At 49.7% G+C, this 17,938-nt stretch overlaps 1 protein-coding gene across 2 annotated transcripts in view; it reads left to right on the top strand.

Moving 5' to 3' along the window:
• The window catches only part of ZNRF1 (zinc and ring finger 1), a 105,923-nt gene that overhangs the window by 63,269 nt on the left and 24,716 nt on the right, over window positions 1-17,938 (top strand). Inside the window, exon 2 of one of the 2 annotated variants that reach the window (XM_073307077.1) lies at window positions 10,954-11,049. The exons of the other annotated variant lie outside the window; for it this stretch is intronic. Coding sequence (XP_073163178.1) covers window positions 10,954-11,049 — 96 coding nt within the window. The remainder of the gene's footprint in view (window positions 1-10,953; window positions 11,050-17,938) is intronic. 2 annotated transcript variants of the gene reach the window in all.

Here is a 17,938-nt window from a genome sequence, read left to right as displayed (position 1 = left end):
TTGATGAGTTACAGGGGTGAAGAACAGTATGTTGATCGCATCCTTGGTAATACCGATAACCACCACAAAGCCCTCCTCTGTGGGTCCGTCTGGCTGAGGTCTTGCTGCCCTGTTCTGGGATTCATCTTTGATTTTATGTTGTTGGCAATTTCCTGACAGCCTCATGGAAAGCTGCACTAATGGCCTATGCACATCCATCATGCGGCAGCTGTGGAAACCCCACAGTGCTGCAGGGAGTGCCAGGTCTCCCTTTGCGTTACCTACAGTGCCAGGATGATACCTAACACACGGGGCCCTCACCTATTTTATGGCCACTGAAGGTGCCATGACTCTCTCTGCAGATTTCCAGGCCTAATGCCAGATCGGGCAAGTACCTTATGCCTCCTGCAGTGTCCCCCAGAGACAAGATTTTTAACTTCCTGTCCTGACCAGTGCGGTGTTGTGCGCTGTTCAGGAACGTTGCGTGGCATTCTAGAGATGGCTGCCTTTCGGTGGTGGATGAGTGACTTGTTTGTTGTAATTCTTTTGGCCTCCTTTTTGCTGTAAAGTACTAAATAACGTATATTTCGCATTCCTGTTGAGGCCATTTTAAGTGTACAATCATTATTCTGGCTCTGTGCACAGGAAGGGCCTGAACTCTCTCACTCTCGTTAAACCAGGGGGAATTTGTGTATCGAGACCTGCTTTCAAGAGCAAAAATGACCCAGCTAAAACCATTTGGTAGCAGAGAAAAATCTGATTAATCCTTAACCAATTTGTATACGTTCCTTCTCTCACCTCTACGGGCTATGCATATATATGAAGAAGGCTCTTAGTACTGCAGTCAGACCTAATCAAAGGACCTGTCTTCTTAAAGCTATTTATCCTCTCCCTCTCTGCAGGCAGGGAATTTCCTGAAGTGCACGAATATTCTAATACCGATCTGCATCAGGAGCTTATGAGCGCTGGCTGCGTCAGAGAGCGCTCTGCTCTGCTGAGCTCAGGGCGGGCAAACTGGTAACCATGGCGTAGCTTGGCTCTGCCCACGCTAGTTCAGCACACTGCCTTCTGGAGCTCTGTGCTGGAAGAGGTGGCTGGCTGGTAAAGGGTTGGACGGGGCAGTACTGAGCGTGACTGCACGGGGGTGGGGGAGAGACAGAGACAGCCCACCCAGCTTAGGGTTAGCACTTGGTCTTTCAGTGCCAGAGGGCTAGGGCTCTGGGGGCGTTGTGAAGGCAAAGTTCTCAATTGTCATGAGTCCCTTGTGCTGCTCAACAGCTGTTCACCAGCCCTGGGGGAGCAAAGGTTCTGCCACCCCCTTGCCTTCTAGATAGGTGGGGGTGTGAGATTGAGACGATTTGAGACTAAAAGGCTGGGGGATGGGCCCCATGGGCAGGTAGGGGAGGAAATCTTTTGGAGCAAGAATAGGTGTTGGGATGTGACTTTTGCTCCTGGAGGCTTGCACGGGAGGGGGCCTTGGCCCTCAATCAGCCTCGACCTTTGATGCAGCCTGGGTGCCTGGTAGTACAGCCTCTGCACACAGTGCTGTTGCTCACTGTGGGCTTGTCTACACACAGACTTGTTCCCCATTAGCTGCAGTGTGGAGACTTTGCTCTGGAATAAGTGTGTCCACATATGGAGTTAATCGGGAAGAACTTTGTGTAGATGAGCCCCTAGAGCCAAACATAACACCCTCCCTCTCTCCTTTTCTGTCCCTTTCCCTCTCTCTCATGGTTACATTTTAAGGGCATGGCTACGCTTGCAGATGTAGAGCACTGTGAGTTAAACTCACCTTTGTAGAGCACAGAGGGAAGGTGATGCCGTGTGTCCACACTGACAGCTGCAAGCGCACTGGAGTGGCCACATTTGCTGTACTTGCACGGCATTGGGAGCAGTGCATTATGGGCAGCTATCCCACAGAGCACCTCTTCCCATTCTGCTGCTGTGGCTTGTGAGAAGGAGGCAGGGAGTGCGGGGCATTCTGGGTCATGTCCCAACGCCCCGTGATGCATTGGTTCGCATCCCAGCAATCCCTGAGCTTCCGTCCACATTTGGCACCATCTTTCAATGTTTTTTTGTACTGCGTGCTCTGTCTTCCCTTTCGTTCTGCGGGAATGAATCCCGAAGTGCTGAGGAATATGCTGATGGGTCTTGCCAGCACGTCACGTCTGGCAGTCGAGTTACTCCTTAAGCTGCAAACTGACAGTGAGGAGTCCGATGATGATATTGACTCGAGTAATGCACATGACATGAGTTTGCTTGTGGCATTCACGGACTTGCTCACCACAGTGGAACACCGCTCTTGGGCTTGGGAAACAAGCACCAAGTGGTGGGATCATATCGTCATGCAAGTCTGGGATGACCAGCAGTGGCTGCAGAACTTTCGGATGAGAAAAGCCACTTTCATGGGACTGTGTGAGGAGCTCGCCCCCACCCTGCGGCGCAAGGACATGAGATTGAGTGCTGCCCTGTTAGTGGAGAAGCGGGTGGCTATTGCGATCTGGAAGCTGGCAACTTCAGACAGCTACTGATTGGTCGCTAACCAGTTTGGAGTGGGGAAGTTGACCGTTGGAATCGTGTTGATGCAAGTTTGCAGGCCCATTAATCTCATCCTGCTCAGAAGAACCGTAACTCTTGGTAAGGTGCATGATATTGTGGCTGGCTTTGCACAAATGGGTTTCCCTAACTGCGGAGGGGCGATAGATGGGACACATATTCCAATTCTGGCACCAGCCCACGTAGCCTCTGAGTATGTTAATCAGAAGGGGTATTTCTCGATGGTTCTCCAGGCGCTTGTGGATCACTGTGGACGTTTCATTGACATTAACACAGGCTGGCCTGGAAAGGTCCGTGACGCACGCATCTTTCAGAACACTGACCTGTTCAGGAACTTGCAAGCTGGGACTATTTTCCCCCAGATCAGAAGATCACCATAGGAGAAGTCGAAATGCCCATTGTGTTCCTTGGAGACTCCACTTACCCTTTAATGCCATGGCTCATGAAACCCTACACAGGGAGCCTTGACAGCAGCAAGGAGCGGTTCAACGACAGGCTGAGTCGGCACAGAATGACTGTGGAGTGTGCTTTTGGCTGTTTAAAGAGCCTCTGGTGCTCTCTGTATGGGAAGTTGGACCTGGCTGATGAGAACATCCCCGTGGTTCTATCCGCAGGGATGTACCCTCCATAACATTTGTGAAGGAAAGGGTGAAAGATTCACTCAGGCATGGAACTCGGAGGTTCTACACCTGGAGGCTGAATTTGAACGGTCAGAGAGCAGGGCTGCCAGGATTAGGGATGCCTTGAGGGAGCAATTTGAGGCTTAAAGGAACGGGTAATTTCTGGTGCCCTGCACGGGAGGGAATTGCTGTGGTTCCAATGTTAGTAGGAATCTGTGTTGCTACGCTGACTTGCAGTGCCTGTTTCTTTCCTGGGCTAAAGTATCTTTTACTTAGAGCAATAATAAAGAATGTTTTCAAAGCCAAAAAAGCCATTTACTGAAGAAGGAAAAAAAAAATGCATTTGTTGAAAAGAAATACAACTGCTTGGGAAACACAAAGGGCAAGGGGGTGGGATGGGGAATGGTACAATCACAGATTTGTGTATGCCCTGTTATCATACTCAGCCTTCCTGTCTGGAGTGCTGTGCAATGAGTGCTGCACTTCTGGCTGGCTAAAATGCATGGTGATGAGGGTTGAGTGCAGTGAGTAACGGTCACAGTTTGCAGGGCTGGGTGGTGAAGCGACAGGTGCAGGCAGCTGGTGGCGGTAAGAACCCGGATGTTGGGGAAAGTGGGTTGGAGGTGACATGGGGGCACAAGGGAAAGAGTTTTGGGACAAGGGCTGGGGGGGGGGGGCAGGCATGGTAGTGCTCTGCCTACATGGCTACAAGTGCCTGGATCAAGTCCACCTGGCGCTCCATTATGCCTATCAGCTGATCCGTGCTTTGCTGCCGGAGCACCGTGCTTTTGTGCCGGCACACCTCATTCTGCTGGTGGATCTTACTTTCACTGTTCCGCCACTCCTGCACTTTTCAATTTTCATTTCTCGAATGCTGCATTACTTCATGCAACAGGTCTTCCTTGCTTCTATGTGGCCTCTTTCTGATTCTTTGGAGTCTTTCAGCCGGTGATAACACAGACAGCTGAGATCTCACGGTTGCATCTGTAAAGGCAAAATGCAACACTTAACAGAGGCAGCATTGTTTACAACAGACAGAGCAATGATTCCCCTGTACTTAAGGGCAAGCACAGTCTACACAATAGCATAATTTGTCTGTGCCAAAGTGCGTGCACGTAACCCACTGGAGCCCCAAAATGGTGAGTAAGCACAGGGTCAAGTGTGACTGATTGTTTCACGGCTGTACTGTCCTCTGGGGTTCTGTGCCTTGGGGAGAGCCAACAGCGGCAGAGGGCCCTTATGCTGAACACTGTCCCCACATTTTCCACAGGAGTCTGTCCTGGAAGATATTTTGCTGCTGAGGGTGACCAGGGAAGCAAGGGAGGGTCTTCTACTGCCATGTGGCTTCCACCCTGGCCCATATGCAGCTTGCCTGTGTGCAGCAATGGTCCCCCCGCCCCTCATGGCACAGTGGCACTGACAGGTTAGCCTGACTGGGTCAGGACCACAGTGGCTCTCCCGAGAAACCCGTGCAAGCGCATTGCCCACGTTCTGGATGAGACCTTTGAAGAGATCACTGAGGCCGATTACCGCGATGTGAGAGAGCACATCAACGCCCTATTCCATATCGAGGTATGCATGCAGCCCTAACCCTCCTCACCCCAAGAGCCCACACCGAATAACTTCCTTCCCAAAATAAAAGCCACATACCAGGAACATGTGGTGTTTGTCCTTCCCCAAGCACTGGCTGTCGCGACTGGCTCCCTTCCTCCTGGCTTGAGAACAGCTCCTGGCTGCATGCATCTAGGGATTCTGGGGTGTCTTCCTCTGCCGGAGCACCCTCACTCCTGCTTTGCTGCTCCTCCTCCTCCTCCTGCCTTGTTAAACTGGGCTCTGAAGTGTCTATGGTGGTACTCGGAGTGGAGGTGGGGTCACCCCCAAGTATTGCGTCCAGCTCTTTGTAGAAACGGCAGGTTGCGGGGGCAGCACCGGAGCAGCTGTTAGCCTCCTGGGCTTTGTGGTAGGTATTCTGCAGCTCCTTCACTTTAACCCTGCACTGTGGTGCATCCCAGTCGTGGCCCCTTTCCATCATGTCCCTTGATATCTGCCCAAAGATATTGTAATTCCTGTGGCTGGAGCGCAGCTGGGACTGGACAGCTTCCTCCCCCCAAACACTGATGAGGTCCAGCACCTCGCCATTGTTCCATACTTGGGATCGCCTGGCGCGCGGAGGCATGGTCACCTGGAAAGATGTGCTGAGAGCACTTCACGCCTGGCTGAGCAAACAGGAAGGGGATTTTCCAGATTCCCTGAGAATTTAAAGGAATTCTCAAAGGAAGTCTGACAGTCGGTCACCTGAGGGCAGGGCAATAGAGTTCAAAGTGATGACGAGAGTGGCTAGCACAGGTATTGTGGGACACTTCCGGAGGCCGATCAGAGCGCACTATAGGACCAGGGCGTCCACACTGGTGCTGCGGCGCTCCAGCGGGGGTGCACAAAACATTATTCCACTTGCCGAGGTGCAGTATCAACAGCATTGTAGCCGCAGAGTCAGAGCTCTCTACTTGCCTTGCCAGTGTGGACGGGTAGTGAACTAGTTTGCCCGGGGCTCCTTTATTGCGCTCTAACTTGCAAGTGTATCCAAGCCCTTAGAGTTAGTGCGTGGCAAGCCAGGGTGTGAACATACAGTGCACTGGCTTGCCACAGGCTAACTGGCTGCGTGGACCCTGGGGCTGTGTGCTAAAAGTGTACTTTGATGTCTGGCTCTTTGAACGGGAGTACATTGAAGTACAGTAGGGAGCTTTCGGGGTGCGGCAGCAGGGTCTGCACGGGGCTTTCAGGGCGTGCAGGCTGGGTAGGGCACTGTATGTTCACACACTGGTTTGCAGCATACTAACTTTCCATGTAGATTGTGAGGTAATATCTTTTATTGAATCATAGAATCCTAGAATATCAGGGTTGGAAGGGACCTCAGGAGGACATCTAGTCCAACCCCCTGCTCAAAGCAGCACCAATCCCCAACTCAATCATCCCAGCCAGGGCTTTGTCAAGCCTCACCTTAAAAACTCCTAGGGAAGGAGATTCCACCACCTCCCTAGGTAATGCATTCCACTATTTCACCACACTCATAGTGAAAAAGTTTTTCCTAATATCCAACCTAAATCTCCCCCACTGCAACTTGAGACCATTACTCCTTGTTCTGTCATCTGCTACCACTGAGAACAGTCTAGAGCCATCCTCTTTGGAACCCCCTTTCAGGTAGTTGAAAGCAGCTATCAAATCCCCCCCTCATTCTTCTCTTCTGCAGACTAAACAATCCCAGTTCCCTCAGCCTCTCCTCATAAGTCATGTGCTCCAGCCCCCTAATTATTTTTGTTGCCCTCCACTGGACTCTTTCCAATTTTTCCACATCCTTCTTGTGGCCCAAAACTGGACACTACTCCAGATGAGGTCTCACCAATGCCGAAGTATAAGGAATTAACACATGTTGCAAGAAACACCTTAAAGGAGAGTTATGGGTTACCAGTTGTGCTACTGAGACATAAAGCCAGTATCTCTGCAGGGTATCATGAAACAATTACAGCCCATGCTTGACGGTGACCACATCCTGGAAGAAACCTTTCCCAAACAACCTCGCTAAGCTCATCAGAAGCAAGCTTCCCACAGACCACGACACACCAGCTGAACAGATGCAAAGCCTGCAGTGTCCTCTCCACTGCTATGATGATCAACACTCCCCACAACATGCCTTTCAGGGGTCCTACGCATGCCTATCACAACACATGGTGTACCTCACCCAGTGTATCAACTAGGTGGGTGAAATCAGAATGATGTGCGTTCGAACAAAGCTGTGCAGAAATGTGCGCTGTGCACGCGAATGAAGTCTCGCAGAAAAATAAGACCCAAACACCACAAAACAATTGCTCCATATCTGACCTCTCAGTCTTCCTCCTCAAAGGAACCTTCCCAGCACCTTCAGAAGGTGAACCTGAGAACTGAAATTCATAACTCTGGTGGATACCAAAAATCATGGACTCACAGAGAGGGTGGTTTTATCTCTCATTGCAAGGGCCTGTAACCCAGTAACTCTCCTTTATCCTGCAGAGGTGTTAATAGCTCACTTCAGTTGGAATGGTCTCTTGCAACACGTTAACTCCTTATGCTTAACAATCTGTTCCGCCTTGTATTTAGCTGTGACACTGAGTACCTTCCTCAGACCAGAAGGAGAGGTCTGTGGCACTCAAGTTTGTCTCTTTTACTGGGACAGCTTCTGTTGGTAAAGATCCTCATCCGCCTTGTCTCTCTTATCCTGGGACCAATGCAGCAACACTGCAAGCAGGTAGATTGTGACAGAGATGGCAATTTCCTGGACAAACCTTAAAATAATTAAGTTTAAGTATTTTAGGAGTTCAGTGTATTCAAAATGCAAATGGTTATGTATTATTGTGGGACTGTGTAATGTCCCTAGGGGGCAGCCATGTCTAATGTAAACTCTGGGAAGTATTCTGAGCCTCAAAAGACTGTTTGAAACAATGGGCCAGACAGGAGTGAACTTTCAAAATTCTAGGAGTACTTGTGGCACCTTAGAGACTAACAGATTTATTTGGGCATAAGCTTTCATGAGCTAAAACCCACTTTGTGGTTTCCCAGGAAAGCTCTAGGGGAATTGTTAAGCCGATGTCTGCAAGAACTCAGCCCCCAGAAGCTTTGCACCAGGGAGTCTGCTGATCACCTGTTACATGAGGAGAAGCTCAGAGCCCTAACTGTGAAGTGGTAACTCACAGCATGACACAGGGGCGTGCTTGTTCTGAGCAAAAGGTGTCAGGAACTTGCAAAGCCTTGCAAGTGGCTGGAAGCCCCCGATTTCACTTGATGTGGGGCTTGATAGACTCTCTAGTGCTGGGCTGCTTGACAAGGCTACAGCCTTGGGCTGATGGGACCGATTGGTTGATGGAGGAGGGAGTTACTGTCCCCACACCTCCTGCTGAGCCCCCCGCCCCCGAAGCAAAGTGGCCTTTGGACTCCTGTTGTGCTAAGAACTGGCCCTGAACCCCACAGGCCCTGAACAACCCTCCAAAAACTCCTCCATCGCTGCTGACCTAATCTGGACAGGCAGGGCAGCCTAGATGTTGAAGACTGTACAGCATCATATCAACTCCTTGACCCAGCCAGTTCCACAGCCCTTCAGATTTGTGCTGTGCTGGGGCCTACCCAGCAATGGGACCCTCATCAGCATCTCAGGCCAGCTGCAGAGCCGCTACCACTGAAGGAGAGATGGCCCCTAGGGGCTGGTATTGGACAGGCTTTCCCATCAAAGTGGGGTCACTGTCTGTCCTGCCCTTCCTGCAGAGACTTGTTGTTTCCATTTGCCAGAGTTAGCTCTCACTGCAGACCTTGTTCATTGCCTGCTCTCTTTCTCTGTTTCTGCTGGGACCAGTCCCATTGCTGGGAGCTCTGTGATTAACAGGCCAGCTAGCACAGTGTTCAAAGCCTGGGCCATGGCTGGCTGTGACCTTTGTGCTGAGGTGTTTGTAAACAGGCAGGCTGTCTCTAGAATTGTGTTGAGTTGCTTCCCCCCCACCCCCAACATCCCCTCGCAGACCCATGGGGATTGTTCAGGGCTCCAGCAATCAGAACCAGATCAAGCAGGCTGAGAGCTCTGTTACATCGGGTGCTATCAGAGATGGGGTCTGTGAGAGCTAGGAGGTGTCCTTTGCAGGGCTGGATCATTTTGAGCAGAGTTCACTTGCCTGTTGGCCCCCTTTGCCTGCCACCTGGGGCTTGGGTTGACTCTTTCATCTTAGGCTGCTACTCCTCCCAGTGCTCTCTCAGATTCCTAAAAGGACACACACATGCCTACGTCACACTGTGTGTCTGGGGGACATGTTAGAAGCATGTCTCTATGTGGCCACCATATAATTCCAGTGCTGAATTGAGGCAGATTTAGGTGGCAGTTGGAACCGAGGACCCCTATCCTGTGGCAGACTGGTTGACTTTAGGCAAGTCACTTTCTCTCTGTCTGTCTGAGATTACCTCCATGTACAGATGGGATAAAACCACCGAGGTGTCTGCTGAGGTTTGTGAAACACTGTGGGTTTGCCCAGTGGTATCAGGGTACAAACCATGTCTTTGTGGGAAGCAGCTCCCCTCTCCACTGAGTAAGAGGGAACAGGAATGCCAGCAAAAAAGGGACTTGGGATCCCAGGCGGCTAGGCGCTGAGAGCACGAAGTGCAGCATAGTGAATGTCAGGGTTCCTTCCCCACTCTGAACTCTAGGGTACAGATGTGGGGACCTGCATGAAAGACCCCCTAAGCTTACTCTTACCAGCTTAGGTTAAAAACTTCCCCAAGGTACAAACTTTGCCTTGTCCTTGAATCGTATGCTGCCACCACCAAGCGTGTTAAACAAGCACCAGGGAAAGAGCCCACTTGGAGACGTCTACCCCAAAATATCCGCCCCCCCACCCCTATCTCCCCTTTCCTGGGGAAGGCTTGATCAAAATCCTCAGCAATTTGTACAGGTGAACACAGACCCAAACCCTTGTATCTTAAGAACAATGAAAAATCAATCAGGTTCTTAAAAGAAGAATTTTAATTAAAGAAAAGGTAAAAGAATCACCTCTGTAAAATCAGGATGGTAAATACCTTACAGGGGTAATTGCATTCAAAACATAGAGAATCCCTTAAGTTACAAAAAGACACAAAAGCAGGAATATACATTCCATCCAGCACAGCTTATTTTACCAGCCATTAATCAGACGGAAATCTAACGCATTTCTAGCTAGGTTATTTACTTACTAACAGAAGTTCTAAGACTGCATTCCTGATCTGTTCCCAGCAAAAGCATCAGACAGACCTTTTGTTCCTCTTCCTCCCTCCCTCCCCTTCCCCCCGCCCAGATTTGAAAGTATCTTGTCTTCTCATTGGTCATTTTGGTCAGGTGCCAGCGAGGTTACCTTAGCTTCTTAACCCTTTACAGGTGAGAGGGTTTTGCCTCTGGCCAGGAGGGATTTTCTGGCACTGTATACAGAAAAGTGGTTACCCTTCCCTTAATTTTTATGACCTCCTGAAAAAGGGCAAGAGCCGCAGCTGTGGCCAAGCTGAGCAGCCATGTCGTGCTGCTGGTGTCCCTCACCCCCATCTCCCTCTCCCTTCCTCCTCCCTCCTGTGGCTCTGCGCCCGTTCATTACGTGAGCTGGGTTAGCTCCTCATTGTGGATCCTCTGTGTGTCCAGCACAGACCTGCTCCATGTGCTAGCAACATCAATACAAATGCTCCCAACGGGAGGGGAACTATTAGTGTGGCTAGCAGGAGTGGGGTGAAATTCAGAGGGGGGAATCTGAGCTTCCGGCACGGGCTCTTTCTGACCGAGCCCTACTGGGAAAGGTGGGAGCTCCATTACTCTAAACCTAGTCTGGAGAAAGCTGTGGGCAGTGCTCGCTAGGGAAGTGAACTGGCCGATAGCCGTGTTCGTTGGGTGGTCGGGCTCTAGGTGGCGTGGGACCCCGGTGTGGGGTCTCTGCCTCTGTCCTGCCTGCGTTAGCCGTAGCGCAAATGCATTCTGTGCACATTCTGTATTTCCCGTGGCTGGCAGGCGTGTTCTGGCCTGTGCGTCATGCGGGGAGCAGCAGTGGACTGGGCACAGAGTGCTAGCAGAGTTCTAGGTACTGAGCAAGGAGTGTCTTCGCTCCTGGTAAGAGCCTCTGTTAACACCTGGGCAGTGTTGGCTGTCTGCTTGGAGCAGGCTGGTTACTTCATGCCAGGGCCTGCCGTCTGGCAGCAGCGAGCCTGCGGCCCGGCTCCCTTGTGGGGTTGGGGTGCATGTTGTCTAATCGTGGTTCCCTCTGCTTCTTTCCAGGTTTCAAGTGCCCCATTTGCTCCAAATCTGTGGCTTCCGACGAGATGGAAATGCACTTTATCATGTGTCTGAGCAAGCCCCGCCTCTCCTACAACGGTAAGGGCTCCCTTTGTGTGCAGCAGCTGGCTCGTGAGCCCTAGGGAGGGCCAGTAAACATCACAGGGTTTGCTAGGCAGCTCAGCCCAGGACACGGAGAAAAGCCTCATCGCAGGTAGACGTGCTGCGTCCCTCCAGGAGAGGGCCCAACTGTCAGGCTTGGAGGGGTCAGCTTTAGCTGGCTTGCTACGGGGAAGCATGTCCAGATAAATGCTCTCCTGGGCTATGAGTTAGCCCCACCCCCAGCTTATTCAGGGCTCTTGCTTCTTTCCACCCTTTGGATACAGGAGCTGCCCTGTCTCGGCCATGCCCTTCCTCCCTGCTTTGCTTCCAGCTCAGGGACTTCCCATCACACTTGTGTTCTTCAGCTGGGAGTGGCCAACCAGCTATTGGTCCTGTGTGCCCAGGCCTCTGCTCTCCACCCCCTTGTTAGGTGTAACACCCTTCTCCACACAGCCCCCATCCAGCCCTACTTGGCTCTTCCCAAAACTACCCCAGTGGGGGGGAAAGGGGCAGCTAGCTGGGTCACACGTGTGGGGCTGGGGGCTGAGGATCAACCCTGTTGGCTTGCACTGTGCAGAGCTTTGTCTTGCGAGGTGGGAGTGGGGTGGAGGAGTGTGTGGGGAGAAGATGGGGCAGCCCTAGACATAGGCTGTGCTGGGAGCAGAAACCCTGAAGTGTAGTGTCTGGGGAGGGTGGGCTATGTGCATTTCCTCCAGAGCATTTGTGGGGCGGGAGTGCCCCCAGGGCACTCTGGGGTCACTTCATTTCTCCCAGTGACTTGATCAGTGAAGAATTGAACACTGGGGATGGGAACTGATTGGCCTAACTTGGTTATGCAGCCAAGACACTGTGTGGCTGGTGGTAGGATCTAGTGGTCCAGGTAACCCACTTCCTGGGAAATAGTCAAGATGGGTTTTGTAAAGGGAAATCATGCCTCACCAGTCTACTAGAATTCTTTGATGGGGTCAACAAGCATGTGGACAAGAGGGATCCAGTAGATATAGTGTATTTAGATTTTCAGAAAACCTTTGACAAGGTCCCTCACCAAAGGCTCTTAAGCAAAATAAGCAGTCATGGGATAAGAGGAAGGGTGTTCTCATGGATTGGTAACTGGTTAAAAGATAGGGAACAAAGGGTAGGGAATAAATAGTCATTTTTCAGAATGGAGAGAGGTAAATAGTGGTGTCCCCCATGGGTCTGTACTGGGCCCAGTCCAATTGAACATATTCAGAAATGATCTGGAGAAAGCAGTAAACAGTGAGGTGGCAAAATTTGCAGACACAAAACTACTCAAGATAGTTAAGTCCCAGGCAGACTGCGAAGAGCTACAAAGAGATCTCACAAAACTAGGGGTATGTCTACACTACAAAATTAGGTTGATTTTGTAGAAGTTGATTTTTAGAAATCGATTTTATACAGTCAATTGTGTATGTCCCCACTAAGCGCATTAAGTCGGCGGAGTGTGTCCTCAATACCATGGCTAGCATCAACTTACAGAGTGGTGCACTGTGGGGTAGCTATCCCACAGTTCCCGCAGTCTCTGCTGCCCATTGGAATTCTGGGTTAAGCTCCCAATGCCTGATGGGGCAAAAACATTGTCGCAGGTGGTTTTGGGTACATGTCTTCAGTCGCCCCTCCCTCCGTGAAAGCAACGGCAGACAATCGTTTTGCGCCTTTTTTCCTGGGTTACCCGTATGGACGCCGTACCACAGCAAGCGTGGAGCCCGCTCAGCTCACCACTACTGTTGTGAGCACTGTAAACACCTCGCTCATTATCCTGGAGGATGTGCAGAACCGGGCTAAGAGGCGCCAGCACGAGGACGACTGATCGGTTCATGGACACAGACGTTCCTGAAAGCATGGGCTGTGGCAATTGGGACATCATGGCGGCAGTGGGGCTGGTTGATACAGTGGAACGCCGATTCTGGGCCCGGCAAACAAGCACAGACTGGTGGGATCGCATAGTGTTGCAGGATTGGGATGATTCACAGTGGCTGCGAAACTTTCGCATGCGTAAGGCCACTTTCCTTGAACTTTGTGAGTTGCTTTCCCCTGCCCTGAAGCGCAGGAATACCAAGATGAGAGCTGCCCTGACAGTTGAGAAGTGAGTGGCGATAGCCCTGTGGAAGCTTGCAATTTCTGACTGCTACCAGTCAGTCAGGAATCAATTTGGAGTGGGCAAGTCTACTGTGGGGGCTGCTGTGATTCAAGTAGTCAAGGCAGTCACTGACGTTCTGCTATCAAGGGTAGTGACTCTAGGAAATGTGCAGGTCATACTGGATGGCTTTGCTGCAATGGGGTTACTTAACTGTGGTGGGGCGATAGACGGAACGCATATCCCTATCTTGGGACCGGACCACCTTGCCAACCAGAACATAAACCACAAGGGGTGCTTCTCAATGGTGCTGCAAGCACTGGTGGATCACAAGGGACGTTTCACCAACATCAACGTGAGATGGCTGGGAAAGGTGCATGACGCTCGCATCTTTAGGAACTCCAGGCAGTTTGAGCAGTTGCAAGAAGGGACTTACTTCCCAGACCAGAAAATTACCATTGGGGATGTTGAAATGCCAATAGTTATCCTTGGGGACCCAGCCTACCCCTTGCTTCCATGGCTCATGAAGCCGTACACAGGCAGCTTGGACAGTAGTAAAGAGCAGTTCAACTATAGGCTGATCTAGTGCAAAATAGTGGTAGAATGTGCCTTTGGACGTTTAAAAGCTCGCTGGCACTGTTTGCTGACTAGGTGAGAGCTCAGCGCAACCAACATTCCCATTGTTATTGCTGCTTGCTGTGTGCTCCATAATATCTGTGAGAGTAAGGGGGAGACGTTTATGGCCAGGTGGGAGGCTGAGGCAAATTGTCTGGTGGCTGATTTTGAGCAGCCAGACACCAGGGCGATTAGAAGAGCACAGCTAGGCGCGCTGCGCATCAGAGAGGCTTTGAAAACCAGTTTCGTGACAGTTGTGTGTGTTTCTCCTTGCTGCAAACCCGCCCCCTTTGTTGATTTTAATTTCTTGTAAGCCAACCACTCTCCCCCCCCTTCGATCACAGCTGGCAAAGGAAATAAAGTAACTATTGTTTTGAAACCACGCATTCTTTCTTTATTAAAAAAAAAAAAGTGAGATAACTGACAAGGTAGGCCGGGTGGGGTAGGGTGCGGGAGGAGGGAAGGACAAGGCCACATTGCTTATTGTAGCCACACTACAAATCATAGAATCATAGAATATCAGGGTTGGAAGGGACCTCAGGAGGTCATCTAGTCCAACCCCCTGCTCAAAGCAGGACCAATCCGCAACTAAATCATCCCAGCCAGGGTTTTGTCAAGCCTGACCTTAAAAATATCTAAGGAAGGAGATTCCACCACCTCCCTAGGTAACACATTCCAGTATTTCAGCACCCTCCTAGTGAAAAAGTTTTTCCTAATATCTAACCTAAACCTCCCTCACTGCAGCTTGAGACCATTACTCCTTGTTCTGTCATCAGCTACCACTGAGAACAGTCTAGAGCCATCCCCTAACTCAGGGGTTGTACCGTATGATTGGAGAATTGCTGACATAGTTCCTATTTTTAAGAAAGGGAAAAAAAGTGATCCGGGTAATTATAGGCCTGTTAGTTTGACATCTGTAGTATGCAAGGTCTTGGAAAAAATTTTGAAGGAGAAGGTAGTTAAGGACATTGAAGTCAATGGTAAATGGGACAAAATACAAAACATGGTTTTACAAAAGGTAGATCGTGCCAAACTAACCTGATCTCCTTCTTTGAGAAAGTAACAGATTTTTTAGACAAAGGAAACACAGTGGATCTAATTTACCTAGATTTCAGTAAGGCGTTTGATACCGTGCCACATGGGGAATTATTAGTTAAATTGGATAAGATGGGGATCAGTAGGAAAATTGAAAGGTGGATAAGGAATTGGTTAAAGGGGAGACTACAACGGGTCCTACTGAAAGGTGAACTGTCAGGCTGGAGGGAGGTTACCAGTCAAGTTCCTCAAGGATTGGTTCTGGGACCAATCTTATTTAATCTTTTTATTACTGACCTCGGCACAAAAAGCGGGAATGTGCTAATAAAGTTTGCAGATGATACAAACCTGGGAGGTATTGCTAATTTAGAGAAGGACAGGGATATCCTGCAGGAGGATCTGGATGACCTTGTAAACTGGAGTAATAGTAATAGGATGAAATTTAATAGTGAGAAGTGTAAGGTCATGCATTTAGGGATTAATAACAAGAATTTTAGTTATAAGCTAGGGACGCACCAATTAGAAGTAACGGAGGAGGAGAAGGACCTTGGAGTATTGGTTGATCATAGGATGACTATGAGCCGCCAATGTGATATGGCCGTGAAAAAAGCTAATGCGGTCTTGGGATGCATCAGGAGAGGTATTTCCAGTAGGGATAAGGAGGTTTTAGTACCATTATACAAGGCCCTGGTGAGACTTCACCTGGAATACTGTGTGCAATTCTGGTCTCCCATGTTTAAGAAGGATGAATTGGAACAGGTACAGAGAAGGGCTACTAGGATGATCCGAGGAATGGAAAACTTGTCTTATGAAAGGAGACTCAGGGAGCTTGGCTTGTTTAGCCTAACTAAAAGAAGGTTGAGGGGAGATATGATTGCTCTCTCTAAATATATCAGAGGGATAAATACTGGAGAGGGAGAGGAATTATTTAAGCTCAGTACCAATGTGGACACAAGAACAAATGGATATAAAGTGGCCACCAGGAAATTTAGACTAGAAATTAGATGAAGGTTTCTAACCATCAGAGAAGTGAAGTTTTGGAATAGCCTTCCAAGGGAAGCGGTGGGGGCAAAAGATCTATCTGGCTTTAAGATTAAACTCGATAAGTTTATGGAGGAGATGGTATGATGGGATAACATGGTTTTGGTAATTAAATATTCATGGTAAATAGGCCCAATGGCCTGTGATGGTCTATTTGATGGGGTGGGATCTGAGTTACCCAGGAAAGAATTTTTCTGTGGTATCTGGCTGATGAATCTTGCCCATATGCTCAGGGTTTAGCTGATTGCCATATTTGGGGTCAGGAAGGAATTTTCCTCCAGGGCAGATTGGAAGAGGCCCTGGAGGTTTTTCACCTTTCTCTGTAGCATGGGGCACGGGTCACTTGCTGGAGGATTCTCTGCTCCTTGAAGTCTTTAAACTACGATTTGAGGACTTCAATAGCACAGACATAGGTGTGAGGTTTTTTGCAGGAGTGGTGGGTGAAATTCTGTGGCTTGCGTTGTGCAGGAGTTCGGACTAGATGATCATAATGGTCCCTTCTGACCTAAATATCTATGAATCTTTGGAACCCCCTTTCAGGTAGTTGAAAGCAGCTATCAAATCCCCCCTCATACTTCTCTTCCACAGACTAAACAATCCCAGTTCCCTCAGCCTCTCCTCATAAGTCATGTGTTCCAGTCCCCTAATCATTTTTGTTGCCCTCCACTAGACTCTTTCCAATTTTTCCGCATCTTTCTTGTAGTGTGGGGCCCAAAACTGGACACAGTACTCCAGATGAGGCCTCACCAGTGTCAAATAGAGAGGGAGGATCATGTCCCTCGATCTGCTGGCAGTGCCCCTACATATACATCCCAAAATGCCATTGGCCTTCTTGGCAACAAGGGCACACTGTTGACTCATATCCAGCTTCTCGTCCACTGTAACCCTAGGTCCTTTTCTGCAGAACTGCTGCCGAGCCATTCGGTCCCTAGTCTGTAGTGGTGCATTGGATTCTTCCATCCTAAGTGCAGGACCCTGCACTTATCCTTATTGAACCTCATCAGATTTCTTTTGGCCCAATCCTCCAATTTGTCTAGGTCCCTCTGTATCCTATCCCTCCCCTCCAGCGTATCTACCACTCCTCCCAGTTTAGTATCATCCGCAAATTTGCTGAGAGTGCAATCCACACCATCCTCCAGATCATTTATGAAGATATTGAACAAAACCGGCCCCGGACCGACCCTTGGGGCACTCCACTTGATACCGGCTGCCAACTAGACATGGAGCCATTGATCACTACCCGTTGAGCCCGACAATCTAGCCAGCTTTCTACCCACCTTATGGTGCATTCATCCAGCCCATACTTCCTTAACTTGCTGACAAGAATACTGTGGGAGACCGTGTCAAAAGCTTTGCTAAAGTCAATAAACAATACATCCACTGCTTTCCCTTCATCCACAGAACCAGTAATCTCATCATAAAAGGCGATTAGATTAGTCAGGCGTGACCTTCCCTTGGTGAATCCATGCTGGCTGTTCCTGATCACTTTCCTCTCATGCAAGTGCTTCAGGATTGATTCTTTGAGGACCTGCTCCATGATTTTTCCAGGGACTGAGGTGAGGCTGACTGGCCTGTAGTTCCCAGGATCCTCCTTCTTCCCTTTTTTAAAGATTGGCACTACATTAGCCTTTTTCCAGTCATCCGGGACTTCTCCGGTTCACCACGAGTTTTCAAAGATAATGGCCAATGGCTCTGCAATCAGAGCCACCAATTCCTTCAGCACTCTCGGATGCAACTCGTCCGGCCCCATGGACTTGTGCACGTCCAGCTTTCCTAAATAGTCCCTAACTACCTCTATCTCCACAGAGGGCTGGCCATCTCTTCCCCATTTTGTGCTGCCCAGCGCAGCAGTCTGGGAGCTGACCTTGTTCGTGAAGACAGAGGCAAAAAAAGCATTGAGCACATTAGCTTTTTCCACATCCTCTGTCACTAGGTTGCCTCCCTCATTCAGTAAGGGGCCCACACTTTCCTTGGCTTTCTTCTTGTTGCCAACATACCTGAAGAAACCCTTCTTGTTACTCTTGACATCTCTCGCTAGCTGCAGCTCCAGGTGCGATTTGGCCCTCCTGATATCATTCCTACATGCCCGAGCAATATTTT

This window comes from Lepidochelys kempii, chromosome 12 (assembly GCF_965140265.1).
Source record: "Lepidochelys kempii isolate rLepKem1 chromosome 12, rLepKem1.hap2, whole genome shotgun sequence".
In the NCBI taxonomy this organism is placed as follows: domain Eukaryota; kingdom Metazoa; phylum Chordata; order Testudines; family Cheloniidae; genus Lepidochelys; species Lepidochelys kempii.
The sequence above is the reverse complement of the archived record's forward strand: the minus strand, read 5'-3'. Positions and strand labels throughout refer to the sequence as shown.